General features: G+C 40.5%; 1 protein-coding gene across 3 annotated transcripts in view; it reads left to right on the top strand.

The window, feature by feature from the left end:
- LOC128857409 (dual specificity protein kinase splA) overlaps positions 1 to 17,322 on the top strand; it is a 164,020-nt gene that overhangs the window by 144,676 nt on the left and 2,022 nt on the right. Inside the window, exons 1-6 of one of the 3 annotated variants that reach the window (XM_054093165.1) lie at positions 3,409 to 3,670; positions 4,003 to 5,336; positions 5,742 to 6,027; positions 11,450 to 11,687; positions 11,801 to 12,116; positions 12,215 to 12,426. In XM_054093165.1, coding sequence (XP_053949140.1) covers positions 4,149 to 5,336; positions 5,742 to 6,027; positions 11,450 to 11,687; positions 11,801 to 12,116; positions 12,215 to 12,426 — 2,240 coding nt within the window. In that variant the 5' untranslated portion in view covers positions 3,409 to 3,670; positions 4,003 to 4,148. Of the gene's footprint in view, positions 1 to 3,408; positions 3,671 to 4,002; positions 5,337 to 5,741; positions 6,028 to 11,449; positions 11,688 to 11,800; positions 12,117 to 12,214; positions 12,427 to 17,322 lie in introns of those variants that run through there. The other 2 variants (XM_054093166.1, XM_054093164.1) reach the window with 2 other exon arrangements.

The raw sequence follows: 17,322 nt of genomic DNA, 5'->3' as shown, positions 1-17,322 counted from the left end.
GTACGGTTCGAACTCAACGAACCTTCAACTATCAGTCTGGTCGTATGCCCAGCATAATTACACCCGGCTGTAGCGGCCGCCTAAGGGAAAGAAAACATGCATAAGTAACAGCTGACAGACTGGCTGACTGACTGCCTGATTGACTTAGTGACCTGTTGCTTTTATGATTGTTATTTGCGCACATTTGTCTATTTTTTATTGTTTCTCGTGCTGTAATTTTTGCATTTGTTGATTGTTTATTGTAGTCATTATGTTGTGGTTTACCAGTAACAAAACAAAAAATAGGTGTGTGCCCAAATCGTGTTAATTCTTACGTCATTTTTGGCAATAGTGGTGAGGTTTCGAGCTGGTGAAATATATCTGCTGCAAGACTCACTAAAGGTACTTTATTTTTTAAACTGTGCCACACCACAAAAATTTCTTTGTTTAATTATAATTAATAAATTTTTTTTTCTGCAAAATATTGCCGGCTAAAGAGTCATTAGAAAGTTATTTTGGGAGTTTTTATATTTTGTTATTTTAGCGTGCAACTTACACTTAAATGCGAATTTCCCGTATTAGGTTTTCATCTACTTGTAAACATTATTGACTTTTAAACTCGAAAGTGGTCGCAACCGTATCCTTATCAGCTGCTCAGCTCAGTTGAAGCCTACTAAAGCTACTGCGGAAAATAGAAATTTTTTTAATTATTATCTAAATATTTGTAAATACATACAAGGTGGCACAAAATTAATCATCCTATTGGAATTTTCATACTCATATTTCATATTTGATAATTGTAAACTAAACAGCTGCAGGCGGACTCTGTACGGCACTCCAAGTGTAACCAACTTCAGACCGCTCGAGCACCTGACGCACGGCCAACAGCTGTCTGTTAGTTGGCTAACAGTATTGTTTACAAGCGCCCGGAAGCATTTTGCCGAAAGTAAACGCAAAAAAAGAAAATCAGTTATGGATTTCAGAGGTAATAGTGGGATTGCATTATATTTGGCTGGAAAATCACAACCAGCGATTGTTCGTGAGCTCGAGCACCTTAAAGTAAATAAAGTTTTTATTTATCGCACCATTACTCATTACAATGATACTGGTTGCATCGCGAAACGTCATGGAGGCGGTGATCAAAAGACTGCAACGTCGCGTGAAATGGTTCAAAAGTGAAGAAGCGACTTGCGCGAAATCCTGGACGAAGTACCAATCAAATGATGAGAGAAGTGAAAAAGGATCTCAAAGTCAAGCCTTACAAGATCCAAAAGGCTCCCACCAAAGCTACAACAAGTCAGACTTTAGAGGGCGAAGGAGTTGCTTCGCTTGGCCGAAAGCGGTCACTTTTCGAACATTTTGTTTTCTGACGAGAAAATTTTTCAAATTGAGTAATTCGTAAACACCCAAAACGATAGGGTTCATTTGACCGACCGTTCATACAAGAGTTTGGGTCATCCATTGGCCACCAAGAGGCAGCACCCGTCATCCGCTGTAAGCGCAGATGGGCGCTCTTCAATCGTTTTCAACAAGTCTGACTAAAGGTAAATGCGAAAGATTTTCGGGAAAATATTCTGGAGGTTGCTCTGGAAACGTGGCAGACCATGGATGTTTCAACAGAACTCGACACCGTCTCACAAAGCTCGAGTGAACCAAGAATGACTAAAAAACATAGTTGCAAGCTTCAAAACGCCCACACAATGGCTCTGAAATTCACCTGACGCGAAAGCTAAGCATTATTTTCTTTGGGCCATTTTGGAGTGCAAGGTCCGGAGTAAAATATTCACCAGTCTTGAGGCGCTGAAAAAAGCCGTTGTCAAAAATACCTGCAAGTCACATTTGGGCAGCTTGCGATTCGTTTCTGGACCGCCTCAAGGCCATAGTCAAGGCAAAAGGTGGTCATATCGAGCAAAAGTAAATTGATTCTTAACTTTGCATTATGTTCACACATTTTTTACTTTGAATCGAATAACAGTAATTTTCCAAACTAAATTTATGGCGTTTTTAATTTGTTACACTTCAAGTGCCGGACCCGCTAAAAAAAGGTCACAGTTTGGATATAAAAAAGCACTAACTTTATTGCGAAGAGCGCAGAGTTGCCACACTTCACAACTAGACTAGTGTGCTGTCAGACACTCGCTGATGGGCGCAATCTTGTTCTACCATTCTTGGACAAACCCATTAATTTATAATATTTGGCTTGTGACGTGACAGCCGAAGTTACTCTCACAATTTTGCTACTGATGGTCAAACCTTATAGTCTACCGTGTTTGCCTAATTTGTACTTATGTATGATTTCTTTAATTAATTTATTAAATACCATTACCTGAACTTGATTGTTTCTATACTAGTTTAGCTCTTCCCCGCAGGAATCCTAAGTTCAACGTATTCGATGAAACCAAAAATTATTGAAAGTTTACCCCTGCCAATCAATCCCAAAGGCATTTTGACAATTGAACTGCATTTTTATTTAATTGATTATTTTTATTTCTTTTTTCCTTGTTCACTCCTCTCGGGAGTATAGAGCTTCGACAAGACTCTTCCATCGTACACGGTTCTGTGCTGTTGTTTTTGCACCGTCCCACTTGATGTCGGCATCTGCTAGTTCGCGCAGCATCGACCTTCTCCAAGTGTTTTTTGATCGACCACGACATCTGCTCCATTGCGGGTTCCACTTTCTGCGTTTGATTTGTCTAAGGATCTGTTCCTCGTTCGTTAATCTCCACAGCGCGTCGTTGCTGATGGTGTTCGGCCAGAATATTCTGCAGATGATGCAGGGTCATTTGTTTATTAAGAATTGTAGCCTCTGTGTGATGGTTTTAGAGACCAGCCATGTTTCGCCTACGTACAACAATATTCGTAGTTTAGTGCGCTTTGAGTTTTGCGAACTCCCCCATACCGGTGATTAGCCTGCCGCTACCAATCCTAAATAGTGGGGATACCTCAAATTTGTGTGCAAGAACGATCACATTGATGGTTGAGGACTCCACTAAATTTGGTGGGTCTGTGCTATTATCGATATTCCTCTTGCTACCGCCACTGATGCAATGTGTAACTGTATGTTTTTGTTTTTTTCTTTCTTTTTTGTTTCTTGCTTGTTTCAGCAGCCACAATGCAAATAATGCGCAAACTGTTGTGCGGGAGTAAGGATGGAAAGGATAACTTCTTGGGGTTAAGGAATAAGGCATATTTTTTTGTTCTAGTTTTTTTTTAGAAACAGGAATGTAGGTAAATTAGGAAAATGGCGACGGCCGTGCTTCACGTGGGATACGAACCCACAAGCTCTGGGATGGCAGACTAGTGCACTGACGCTAGACTACCGAGGGCGTTTTATTATATAGTTGGTGATTTTTAAAATTCCTTGTATACAGAAAAAACTCAATAAAATGGGATCAAATAATGTTTTATTCTGAAATTCCACTGGAATATCATCATATCTTACGCTCTTTGGGGCCGAGGAATACATATTAGATGTTTATTTTTACCTGCTACTTATACTAGGTGGCACTTTTACTACTTATATAGAGTGGCAACCACCGTAACCTGATAACATAACTTACGCTAGGTGGCGGTGTCGCACAATTTTAGTTATTTTTTATGATTTTTTATTAAAAAAAATTGTATTTTTACATAGTAAGGCTTGGAAATCCATTTTGTGATGAATTTGAAATGGTGGTGCTGCCGGAATTAAGTGCGTACTGACATCACATTTGATAAAGTACCGTGGGTGTTTTTTTGTTACCAAGAATATGCCTTCACAAACCTTTTCACATTACTTTTTCACTTAAAAAAAATTAAATAGTTTCTACCAAATGTTCAACGCAATCATTTCGTTCCACGGAGCGGACGATACCCATCGAGTCAGTCAACTGCTAGCAGTTAAACTATCAGAGTCAAAACATGGAAGATTTTAAAAGAAACTTGTACATAATCGTCTTTATTATTATACAAAATCAGCTATTAGTTTTACTCATAGCTTTTGCAGCACTTAATTAAGCTTGATTTATTTTTCTTGTTTTGCAGATTACAAAGCCACAATAATTTACGGAGTAATTGAACATTAATTCGAAAGCTTTCATTTTAAGCGAGTTCGACGTTTCATACGCGCCATTTATCCCCAGCACAAGTTCAGTGACCAGCTTTTGACCGCTCCACATCAAAGCCGTACAATGACGACGAAACCAGCAACAATAACACTGGGCATCAGTGGCCGCATTGGTAGCAAAAGCAACAGCAGCAATCAAAAGAATAGCGTCTCATTTGCCGCTCGCCCCACACACATCACTCAGTCATCGCCAACACTGGCAAAGCGTGGACACATCCGCTCCGCATCGCTAGAGAATGGCAACTCCTTCACTGCAAAAAACACACTCGGTTTGCCAGCGGTTGAGGGAGCACAGCAGCAACAGCCGTCGGCGATAATGAATCATACCGGCACGCTGAAGTCGCGCAATGAACAAAAGCGCATGCGTGGACAGAAATTCGGCAGTTACAGCAGTTTGGATCAGGATGCAATGCCTGGGGCAGGGCGAACCAAGTTTCAGAATATACGCCAAATATTTGAAATAACCAAAAAGCGCACCTTTGGCGGAGGTGGCGGAACAACAACAGCAACAAAGACTGCGGCAGGGAAAGTGAGTGCCAGTGGCACAGTTGATAGCAGCACGGCCGATGCGACAGTTAGTGGCAGCGATAATCAATTACTGCACTCTCTACCGCCTGTCACAACACCAGTCATTGCCTCCACCACTCCTGCCCTCATGTCCACCTCGATGCCGAGTCTACAACTGCGCCAACAGACACAGCAACAGCCACACCAGCAACAGCAGCAGCAGCAACAACAATTGCACATTGGATATCAGCAACATACACAGCTAGTGCGCAAGCCAACGCCGACGCTAATGGGCGGCAACGGAAGCGGAAATCGCAACAGTTATTCGGAAATGAGTGAGCGTCTGAGTATTTCGGAGAGTGTGGGCGGCGGAGGCGCTGGTGTGGGTGGCAATGCATTAGATGTGAAGCAGAAGTTGCGGCTGCAACAACAATTGCAGCAACAGCAACAGCTGGTACAACAACAACAGCAGCTGCAGCAACACCTGCAGGCGCAAAGGCAACACTCACAGCCCTCAATGGGTCAGCAAGCGCACCCACTTCAACAACAGCAGCAACAACAGCAGCAGAAACAGCACCTACAAACACAGTTACAGTTACAACAATTACAACAACAACAAATGCGCAGTTCCGCCGGCATGCCACACTTGCCACATATCTCAGCTGCAACAGGCGGCCAAACAGCCACAACAATGAATGGCAGTGTCGCTGGTGGTGGTGGTGGCAGTGTAGAAACCGGCGAACAGGTTTGTAACTAGATTTAATACCAATGGCATACCAAACATGCCTACATACCCACATATTATCTCAAATTTCGCTTCACGGACGAGCTGTGCTGTGCGCATATAAATCTTAGGTGTGTCAGTGTCATTAAAATAACAACAAAAACAACTGCAACAAATGCACCAATCTGCACAAAAGTCACAGCAGCCGGCTCGTTCACGGCCGTGCCCAGTTGCACCGCACAACTGTCGTTGTCAGTCGGTTGCTGGGTCGATCGGTCGTTCAATCGCTTTCAATTATTTTTCTCAACTTCATTTATCCATTTGTACTTTTACAGCTTTTGCTTAGTCATTCGTTTTTTTTTTACACACTAATACATTTTTTTTGTTTTCATTTTTTTATACTTGTTTTTGTTTTTTACAACACAGCCAAAGGTAACAGCAGCGATCGCAACAGCTACACCAACGACAACAACAGCAGCAACACCAACCATGTCTATGATGACGTCGTATGAGAATCTTTTACGCCCCATCGCCTTCAAGCCAATCCCTTTCGAGCCGGACTACAGCATACAGAATAATCGTTATGTGGCTAGCGAATTGACTGTAGCAGCGACAGCGTCAGCAGCTGCGTCGGCGGCTGTTGTGGGCGATCGTTACGGCTCAACGCCATCACTCGCTGCGGCCCAGGGTTCAAACAATATGCGTTTTGGCAGTAAGTAATTAATGATGGGAAACTATTGATTGGTGATGGCTTAGATTTTTGTTTACATGCACTAATGCACTCAATCCCGGATGACTTTACAAATCCCAAAACGTCGGGTTTCTATATCGGGATATAAAGGGTGGTTAAGTTTCAAGGGCCGGTGTTGGTTTTGAATAAAATACAATTTTTTAAAGAAATTATTGTCATTTCTCTTTATTATGATAATATCGATATGACTCAATTACGTGTGGAACAAAATATTGGCCAAATGATGCCGGCGGCTCATAAACCGCACCTAATAGTCACTCTTTGTGGGTGCATTTCGAGCAGAACTGCCAGGCAGCAGAACTTTGATCTACAAGGGAAAGCCCGCTATTTACGGTATTCGGGATTGTGAATCCCAATACTATACGTATACCCTAGTATGCATAAGTTGCTTGGGTAACTGCAGTCGTCGCGCCCGCGTATTTCTACGTGCCACATCAAAAAAGTGTCTTCCTATCGGACGCCTCCCACCATTAAATAAACAACCTCCGAAAATTTGTCTGACATAAAAAAGTTTCTCATGATAAACCTCCCTCATTCTAAGGCGACATAAAACTTCAATTAGATGTAAAAATTAACATACATAAATCAAGAGATGCGCGCAAAAGCTCGGCCTAGGCCTGTCAATATTGTAGGCGTATCTCATGTGTGCCGTCTGGTAAATAGGAGTGGAAAAGTGTAATTAGGGTGCATAAATGAATTATCCAAATAAGGTAGAATTGCAATAATTAACATACTCTTTGGAACTATTGGTAAACCTGTTGTATTGCAAGATGCACACGCTCCAATGGTTTTTGAAGGAAATCGGCTACATATTTGGTTGTCCGATTTTTGGTTTGATTCAGCGCTTGAATGAGAATTAAAACAGTTTGATTTTTTATAGGCTTAATTATGGCGGTTGGTTGTATCGTCTGTTAAAAAGGCATGCAAGCAAGTTGGACAACAACTTTTATATTGACTTTTATCTTTCGTTATTTTGTATTGTACATACAGGTTGGTCCACGAAGCGTTTATAATTTGGACTATCGATTTTTTTACTTTGGGAGTTAAAATAATATTCAGAAAATCTTTGGCAATTTGCACTACACTCTTCTTTTTTATTTCTCCTCGCGTTTTGACCGGTGTGTTATCTCACCTAGACTGGGACACTCAAATAAGAATATGTTAACTCAAATTAATTCTCTATAGTACGCATAGTAGTTACGATTACGGCTTAAGGTTCCAACTGACTGTTTTTTCAGTACGAATTTTTAAGCATTCGCAAATTTTGCTGGCGAATTAGGTTCGACAGAACAAAAATATAAACCTGTACGTGAAATCTGATGAATGCACAGAAGCTTTTAATCCTTATATTTTTTAAGAATGCTCTGAACTATGACTGTACCACTAAAATCTTTAGTGTCTTTAAATTTACCCTTAATACTGGTTAAAAAACAATTAATAAATTTTTTAGCCAAAAACCAGGTCATGCAATTCCTATGTAAAATCGATCGCTATGGGCAAGCAAGTTTTTCAATGGAATTATTGTTAAATAAAGTTTTTTTTATTAACCTATATTATTTTGACTGTGACAGTTCCTTCCCGCTGGAAATCGCAGCAGGAAGTCAGTATCATATCTCCTCGGAACGAGATTAACCGCTATATGCTTGAGAAATGTTTGGAAATATTTCGAACTTAGTTCCACAGTCAATATCTTGTAGCCCGACTCGTATTGAAAAGAAGTCAAAATCATATTTTCTAACGAAGCGCATTTCCAACTCGACGGAACAAGCAAAACTGCACAACTGGGTTTGGAAAACTCGAAAGTGTTGGTCGAGAAGCCGATGCAACCTCAGAGAGTAACAGTTTAGTGCGGTTTTTGGAGCTGTGGCATCACTGACTCATTTTTCTTTGCAAATGCTCTTGGAAACGCCACTTCGGTCAGACGGTAGGCGCTATAGAGACATAATAAACGAGTTTTTGCTGTCGGAAATTGAAGACGTGTACTTGGACGAGATTTGGCTTCAACGGGATGGCGCGCCATGCCACACTGCCCATGCCACAATCAATCGTTTGTGTACCAAGTTCGGTAATCGTGCTGTCAGCCGTTTTTGCAATCAATATCTATTGGCTACCTCAGAGCTGCGATTTAACGTCATTCCCTTAAGGCGAATATACAGCAAACCATTCGGGTGATAGAGCCAGAAACCGTCACAATAACTTCACCAAGATCTTTGTGACGGTTTCTGGCTCTATCATACGAATGGTGAACTGGGTTATAAGATGTGCTATTACGAAACCAGCCAGCTTTCATAAATAATGAGAATCTTTTTATTTATACATATAACTAACGCTTATACCATTTGTTTTGGTTATTTGACCGAGCTCCTCCACCTATTTTGTGACACATGCCTATCTGTTTTTCCCACAAATGAGGGCATTACGGCTCTGTTTTTTTTAGGCTTTTATGAGAAGCTTTTCTGTGGCAGAAATACACTCGGAAGTTCGACGTTGTGGGTAGAGGGGCGGCCGTTGTTAGAAAAAACTGTGGCTTGCCTGGGCACTACCGAATGGTAGTCACACACCCGTCCATTCGGCTACGACGGCCGCTTGGGAATGTCTACGCTTTCGAATTAACTAATAATAAAAAAAATTGAATTTTGCAATTTTTTGGCCCGAAATTACTTCGAAACTGATCATAACTGAAACGGATATTATGAACAGCATACATAATATCCGTTTAAGTTATGATCAGTTTCGAAGAAATTTTTCTTTGGGTGAGTTCGAGCTTCAATCTAATACCTTTTGCATTGTGCAGAATAACAAGTTAAAACACTCTTTTCCTCCTATTTTTTTTTTTTTTTTTTTTTTGACAGACACCTGGTGTGAGTTTGACGGCACCTAAGTGTGTGATAGTGTGAGTCTTGGTCCGAATTGGCGAGGTTGCTATGCCAAATTAGAATTTTTATGGTTACATTAAAAACAATAGAATATCGACACAAATAAAAATAAAATAAAATAACTAGCAAACCCGGCCCCCTTCGCTGGGCACACTAAAATAGAATAGATATGGTTTAGAACAGAAAATATATGATTTTCATATTATTTATTTCTTTATTCTTTATTCAAGCGCTTTGGCATAAACAATATTTTTTGTTTTTCTATTTGTGTTTGAGTAAATATAAAATATAAATTGAAAATCAGGAAAAAAGAAGATTGTTTTTAAATTTCAAATCAACGCATATGAATAAACAATCGTCTTTTTTCCTGATCATCCATGAATTTTCCGTTTCAATTTATATGTTTAATTAAGCATTGAAGCTTTTTTAACCATTATCCATTTATATTTTTCAAAAAAAAAAAAACGAAAAAAATTGTTTTTTCCACGAACACATAATTTCATTCGGATTTCACATTAAATTCTCAAATTTCGTAAGAAATTATTCACTGTTCCAAAATCCACTCCAAAAAAATTCACAAACAATTTTTACATGTTGCACTTACGTTTTTTCCTTATGGCATCCAAATAAGAAAGAAATATTGACACATTGTAACTCACACTGTCAATTTGACAGTTCAGTTCCGCCCCAAGCGTTAAAAAGTAAGCGACATTATGGCTGGTTCAAAAGAACGCTGTACCCGTTGCCAGTGCTCCGAATTACAACCAAACTTTACGGAACCCATTTTCAATACCTCCTTAACAATGTGCGTAAGTTTGGTTTAATTCGGTGCAAAGACACGGCGGGTCCACGTTTTTTTTGGCATATATTTCGAGACTCTAGTCATCAATAGGTATGAAAATTACCCCGTATTAAAGCACTTATCAACAGCTTTCATTTGATACCCAAATTGTACATACACATCCGAATTTTACCCGGGTCCACGTTTTGACCTATATCTCGAGCCCTATTTCCAAAATAAAATATAATCCATGTTACTCGTGGATGATGTAGCTTTCGAATGGTGAACGAATTTTTAAAATCGGTCCAGTAGTTTTTGAGCCTATTCATTACAACCAAACAAACAAAGTTTTCCTCTTTATAATATTAGTGTAGATGTCTAATAGCCTAATCATTTTTTAAATATTTCTTAGCTGTAATTGTGCTTTTTATTGAGAAATATTTAAATATGTATGACGTTTTTTAGACTTTTTTATACGATTTTCTATGACATTTAACCATGGAATTATACATTAGGTAAAGATTTGTATTATGACCTTTACGACGACATGAACATAGCGCAGCGAAAAAAGATCAAGCGGCTACGCTGGTTGGGTCATGTCGTCCGAATGGATATAAACGCTCCAGCTCTGAAAGTATTCAGCTGGTACCGCCTCGTGGTAGCAGAGGAAGAGGAAGACCTCGTCTACTTTGGAAAGATCAACTGGCTCCGGTTAGCACGAGAAAGGAACTAGTGGCGCGCTTTGTTAAACTCGGCCAAAATCGCGTAAGCGGTTATCACGCCAATTAAGAATAAGAAGTTAGATAAAAGAGCGTTTTTTAATTAGGTGATCTCAACTGTGAGCATTTTTTGACAACCAGCTGAGGGTGTTTTTACTTAAGGATCTGTACAATGCCCTTGTGTGAATGTTATTACCCTATAACCCTACTGAATCGTGAACTGAGTCAAGCCGTGCAATGTAAGCATCGGTAATACTCGTATAGTGAGTGTGGAGTGGCGCTCGAAAGCCACTAAAGGTTGATGCGTTACTGAAATCCACTTTGCAAGGTTTTTCTTCAAACTCAGAGGGAATCTCTCAATCTAAACTCTGAGGGAATCTCTGAAACCAAACTCAGAGGGAACCTCATAACGGCATTTTGTTTCTGTTTTACAAATTGCACTGTACACTAAGTTCAACATTCTATGACTTCATGCGCAAAGAGATGCGCGAGTCAGTAAACATTTTTGGAATTGTTTGTTGGTGGATTTCATTACTTCAAACCAGTTTGTTCTTTTTTCGTCTAGTAGACTTGTGCAACCCATTACGAGTACGAGCGCTTTCGTTTGATCGTGGCAAGTTTGAATTTTGTCGCACTGTGTTAGAAATCAGTCAATTGTTAATAATATTACAGCGTGACTCGACTGCAAATGACTGTCTGTATGTCCGTAGTTGCAAAATTTGCAACGCGCAAAGTGCATTGGAAAAAGCGGGGTGTATGAGGAAGTACCTGCATATTTTTAATTAGTTGCAGATAGTTTCGGTTTCATAAGGCACTTTTATAGACTGGCGTATTCGGCAAATGAGCTGCTCGTTTCGAAATGTAAATTGCGTTACTGTTTATTTAATTAATGATTGCGCACTTAAAGACTTACATGCTTATATGCTTATAAGTACATGCATACATACACACACACATATATGGCAGCGATTTTTAATTGCTTCTTCTTCGTCGTCGTTTTTGTCCAGGCACGTCTGATTTGCGGCATGGGGGCGCTGGCGTTGGTGGAACTTGCGGCAGCATTGGTAGTGTCGGTGCTGGCGTTGCGACTGGAGGCATTGCTGTTGGCGCTTATTCAAGCAATAATTATTGCAACAGTCTTATGGCGCGTCGTCGTGGTTCCAGATCGTTGAAAATCAACGATAGCATGGAATCGATTCGGCACACACCGGACTCCTCGGATGCGAATAGTCAAAGTAGCACAATGTAAGCCAAGGAAATGTACTTATAAGTGAACATTAAAAAAATAAAAACAAAAAAAATTATAACTGAAATAGAAACTTTTATATGCATTTAACTCATTTTATTGGCATTCATAGTAAATCAACTGGCAGCAACAACAACCACATCAACAACAACAACACCAATGGCTTAAACAGCAATGGATTCGGTGGCGCAAATGGCTATGGCTGTATTGGCGTGGGCAGCACAGCTGGTGGTAGTGGCAATTCTAGCGGTAGCAATGGTTGTGCCGGTGGCAAGTACCTGCTGAGCGAACAGTGCGACATGACACCTTCACCATCCGACTCAGGCATATCAGACTTGGAAGCCGCACTAAAGGATCGCGACTCGGAACTGTCCTATTTGCGTCAAACAATGGAGCACAATGAGAAAGTAATATTCAGAGTACAAAAGGTTTAAGGCATTTTTGCACAACCACACAAATGCTGAGTAGTAGCTAATTCACGCCTTTTTATGCTTTCTTTTTTTTGGTTTTTAATGATTTTTTGTAGGACAAGGAGAACTTCTGGGAGCAGGAGACAAAGCGTTTAAAGACATTCTATGAGGCTCAACAACGCGAATATCTGTTGAAGATGAAGAAAATGGAACAAATGTTGGCTATGCAACAATTCCAATTCAAACAACACAAGCTGCGGCACACAGAGCAATCGAACAAGTTGAGAGAGCAGGTGGCCGACTTCAAAAATGAAAACGAAATACTCAGGTGACTAATGCAATTTCTTTTTTTCATTTATTTTCAAATAAGGTAGTAGGTAAGCTCTCTTATATTGATTTTTTAGCACACAAAATAGTGGGTACGGGAATAAGTTTCCGCCCACGTAAAAGAGGTGTCGCTGGTGATACTATTTTTGTGTTCGCTCTAGTAAAATACTGGTGATTTGAAGGTGTATATGTGAGGACTCAAACGCAGTAGTTGACATTCACTTGAAGCGTAAAGATGCTTTTTTATCTGACATTAAAAATATCTACGTTCGTCCCGAAAAAACACCATTTGCGAAAGTCATGTTTCATTATTACCTTTTACAGAAAAGTTCAGCTGAAACGTGTCGTACAGGGTTTAATTGAAAAGTAATGAGCCTTCCCGCGCGGAGCGTCTGCCAAGCAATCAACCGAATCGGCTGGTGGGGGAAAATGATCGTTGGACCTTCCCCTTCCACTAGAAACTGGTCCCAGTTCGCTGGCAACAGCGGTGCAGTCAACATCGCTCCGCGCGTGAAAGCTGTTTTAAAGTGTGTTAGGATTTTGAGGTGACGAAAATGCAGCGATCGTTGGAGCAACGTTACTCGATCAAATTTTGCGTAAGGCTAACAAAACGAGTACCGAAACCGTGGGGCTACTCAAGAAAGCTTTCAGTACGATCCTGAGGGTAAGAGAGAGAGTGCGGAGTGGCACACGAGCCAGTCGCCACGACCCAAGAAGGCGCGCATGTCAAAATCCAAGGTCAAAACCATGCTGATCATCTTTTTCGACTCTCGAGGCATCGTCCACAAGGAGTTTGTACCTCCAGGAAGTACTGTAAACACGGCATTTTACAAAGCAGCGCTCCTTCGGATGAAAAACCGCGTCGCCCGGGTTCGACCCGACCCCGTCAACAATTGGACTCTTCATCACGATAATGCGCCGGCGCACACCGCCTTCCTCTGCACCTCTGCATTGGCCAATATGGGGGTTCCGGTGCTTCCCCACCCTCCCTACAGCCCAGACCTGTCCCCTCCGGACTTCATCTTGTTCCCGCGCCTGAAAAGAAAGCTGAAGGGGACTCCATCGAGGCGAGCCAAAAAACTGTGACAGCCGAATTGAACGCGAATCCGGTGGATAAGTTTAAAAAATATTTTCTGCAGTGGAAGGACCGCTACCAGCAGTGTATTGACGCTCAAGGGTCATATTTTGAAGAATATTAGATGTATAAGCCAAAAGATTTAATAAAACTGCTTAAAAAATTATGGCTCATTACTTTTCAAACAAACCCTGTATGTCTAACAATATTTACGGTAATCACGCTTCATCAAATACAACTTGTAAAGAGTTGCTTCGACGCTTCCAAAGTGGGAATTTCGACGTGAGTGATAAAAATCGCGAAGAGGCACCGAAAAATTACGAAGATACTCAACTACAACAATTATTAGGTGCAGACTCATGTCAAACCTTTGATGGTATGTCTAAAGAGTTGGATGTTGAAAGATCAACCGTCACTAAACGTTTGCATGCAATGGGAATGGTCCAGAAAGCAGTAACACCGATTAAAAGAGAGGAATATCGATAGACGTTTGGTGACGTGTGAGATGTTTCTTAAACGGCAGAAAAGAAAAGGTTTTCTGCATCGCATCGACACTGGCGATGAAAAATGGATATATTATGTTCGCTATGTGTCAGCGCCAGGTTAGGTTAAGTTAGCTTAGGTTGTCCTCGCTGGCTGAAAGCTATCACATAGACCTACATATTTGTCTGTAGTAGTACTAAATGGAACTTAACCTTTACGTTTCTTTATAGTAAACCAGCACCAATTTATTTAAAAAAATCCCCCTTTTTGTAAAATAAAGCAAAGCAAAGCTAAATACAGGGTGGCGCAAAATTAATCACCTATTCGGAATATACAGTGTACTCTCTCTGAAGCGAACACACACAAGGGATTGACAAATTTGTCCGCTTAAGAGAGATGTCCGCTTATGATCAAAATATAAAAAGAGTGCATAAAAATATGTAATACAAAGTGAAGTCCAAACTAAACAAAACTGAGCTAAAATAGAAACGACAGGAGCTTTGCTGTGATAACTTCGAGTTTATTTATTCAAAATAGTCCCCTTTGGTCTCTATACACATCACAAAGCGAAGTAATGTGCAACTTAATGGCTAATCAATAGAAATGAAACCTCTCACCTCTTATTTCCAATCCCCTTATATCGCCTTCCCGTGGTGATACTGTTAACCTATCACGAAGATCAAGTAACATTCTATACATGATATAAATGAAACCTTGCTGGAAGTGATAGGAATGAAAAATTTAAGGTGAAACTCCCGAAAGGAGGCTGGCCTTTAGGTTGACACCCTAATTCCAGTTTAAAACAAACCCTGTCTCGACACATCAACAACAGTCTCGTAGAAGCAGACTTAAAAACGATGAACGCTCGTAATTGGAGAAATGAGCCAAGAGAGAGACTGAATTAGAGGAGGATTGTTGATGAAGCTATGGTTCACCATAGACTGTGAAGCTTAGAGGAGAGAGGTCTCTGTACACTGTTTTGCGCGATCTAAAAGCTTTTCGAAAGAGTGTTTCAGGTCATTGAATGGATTGTCCTTCAGGATGTCGGTACAAGCCTTTTGGATGCAACTTACGGACGCAAAACGTTTTCTTTTCATGGCCAAATGCAATTTTCCATATTGGTAAAAGTCACAGGGAGCCATATCAGGCGAGTATGGTGAGTGATTGATGGTTAAAATGCCATTTCTAGTAAAAAAATCAGTCACAAGAGTGGATCGATGAGATGGCGCATTTTTATGCAATAAACGCCAGCTTCCTCTTTCGCAGTATGCAGGGCGAATTCGACGAATGTGACGCTTGAAAACCGCAAGATAGAAAATTGCTTTGACGGTTTGGCCTGTTGCCACGAACTCCTTTTGGACAATTCCCTTGGAATCGTAAAACCAAATCAGCATTGACTTGGTTTTGACTTCTCCAAACACGATTTTGTGGGTGGTGGCTCGCCTGGCGCCTTCCATTCGGCACTTTGACGCTTAGTGCTTAGTTTCAGGTTCATGTTGGAAACGCCACGTTTCATCACCAGTTACATTGTGGTAAAGGAAGTCCTCGTCTTTTCTCGTCCCTCTAATGAGGTCTTTCGAATGAACTCTGAGCAATTTTTGGTCCTCAGTTAACTTCTGCGGAATGACACGTGCACAGACCTTCGTAAGCGCAAACGATCAGTTAGAATGCGATAAATCGATGTTTCGGAGATATTCAACTTCGATTCCATGAATTTCAACGTTGATTTCGGTTAATTTTTGATAAATTTACGAATAACTTCGATGGAGTTTTCGGTGATTACTGATTTTGGGCGACCCGTATGTTCATTGTCTTTCATGTCCTCACAACCATTTCTGAAACGTGAAAACACTCATGAACTCTGGCCCGAAACAGACAATCATCGCCATAAACCTTTTTCATCAATTCAAATGCTTCGGTAAACGTTATAGCGATTTTAAAACAAAATTTGATATTAGCTCGTTGTTCGAAACTCATCTTTGTACCGATGATACAAACATACTGACACTTTAGACGCAATAACTTCGCTTCCACTGAAGCTTGGTGACAGCTTTGACTGGAAGTCAGCCAGGGTTGTAACTTCCAATGCACTAACTCATTCAAAGGATGGTGCCATCAAAAACATTTTTATGACGCCAGTCTTGTTTATTTTGGACTTCACCTTGGAGAAAATGGTTCCTCGCAAGTACAGGACATCCTGTGATTATGTGGTCTATCGTTCCTGCGTATATTTGGCATCTGCGGCATTCATCATCTGAGAAGTTGGGATCTTTCAAAATGTATTTTTGGTAAAGGATAACATGATCCTGAAAGACGATTGCAAATCCTTAAGTTTCAGGACAAAGGGCTCCTTTTTGTAGCCACGTGTAGCTGTTCCTCTGGTCATTATTTTTCGTTCCGCATTATATGTAGGTGTCTACCGTGTCTTTCAGTGCCAAAATTGCTTTTTTTCGTCCATTGTTGTACATCTTATGATATGGTCTGTGGAGTGAAGGTTTAGTGGGGAAAAGTTAGTAAATAAAAAAAATTAGCTAACGCAAACCAATGAATACCAAATGATCCAATTGCGAGAATAAATTCGAATTTTCTAAATATCTTGACTCCAGCGCTACCTAGCGTAAAAGGACTCAAACAAAAAGCTCACAATTTTTGAAGTGAAAACTTTTTTAGAATCGTTGGGAGTGATTTGAGACTCGATGAAACGAAAAAGCGACACTACGAAGCGTTATATGTTGATATACGTATATGTGTGTGGCTGCGTACTGCTGAGCCACGCTAGTATAGTGAGTATTGTAGTATGTACACTACACTGCCTATTACTTGCTTTGGTGTTTAGTTCAAGCGTCATACGTATATATGTTTGTATGTTTGCTAGTACGTATGTGCGCGCGCCTGCGTATTACGGAGCCACGGTGAGCGAGAAGGCATTATGTATACCTATACTACACTACCTAATACTTGCTTAGACCAAGCGTCCTACGAATGTTTGTGTGTATGGTAGTACGTCTGTGTAATATACGCGTTACGACGCTCATAATAGCAACCGCGTGTGCTGTATTGCGTCCGTATTTTTATATTCGTAAATATTTTCATTTTTAAATATTTACCGCAATTGCAGTCGGCGTTGCAATATGCCACAATCAAAATGACGGTGCTCGTATTGTAACTCCACAGATAGATCTGAATGCACAGCAACTAGAATCACTGTCTGTTAAGATCTCTAAAGTGGGAGAAATATGTGCATGCGAAACCAGATTGAGCAATGGAAAAACAGTTTTAATTGTGTCAATTTATATTTCACCGAATCAATCAATAAATAGCATCACGGAATTCATTCAC

Source organism: Anastrepha ludens, chromosome 3, assembly GCF_028408465.1.
Source record: "Anastrepha ludens isolate Willacy chromosome 3, idAnaLude1.1, whole genome shotgun sequence".
NCBI classification, from domain to species: Eukaryota; Metazoa; Arthropoda; class Insecta; order Diptera; family Tephritidae; genus Anastrepha; species Anastrepha ludens.
This window is presented reverse-complemented; position numbering and strand designations above follow the sequence as displayed.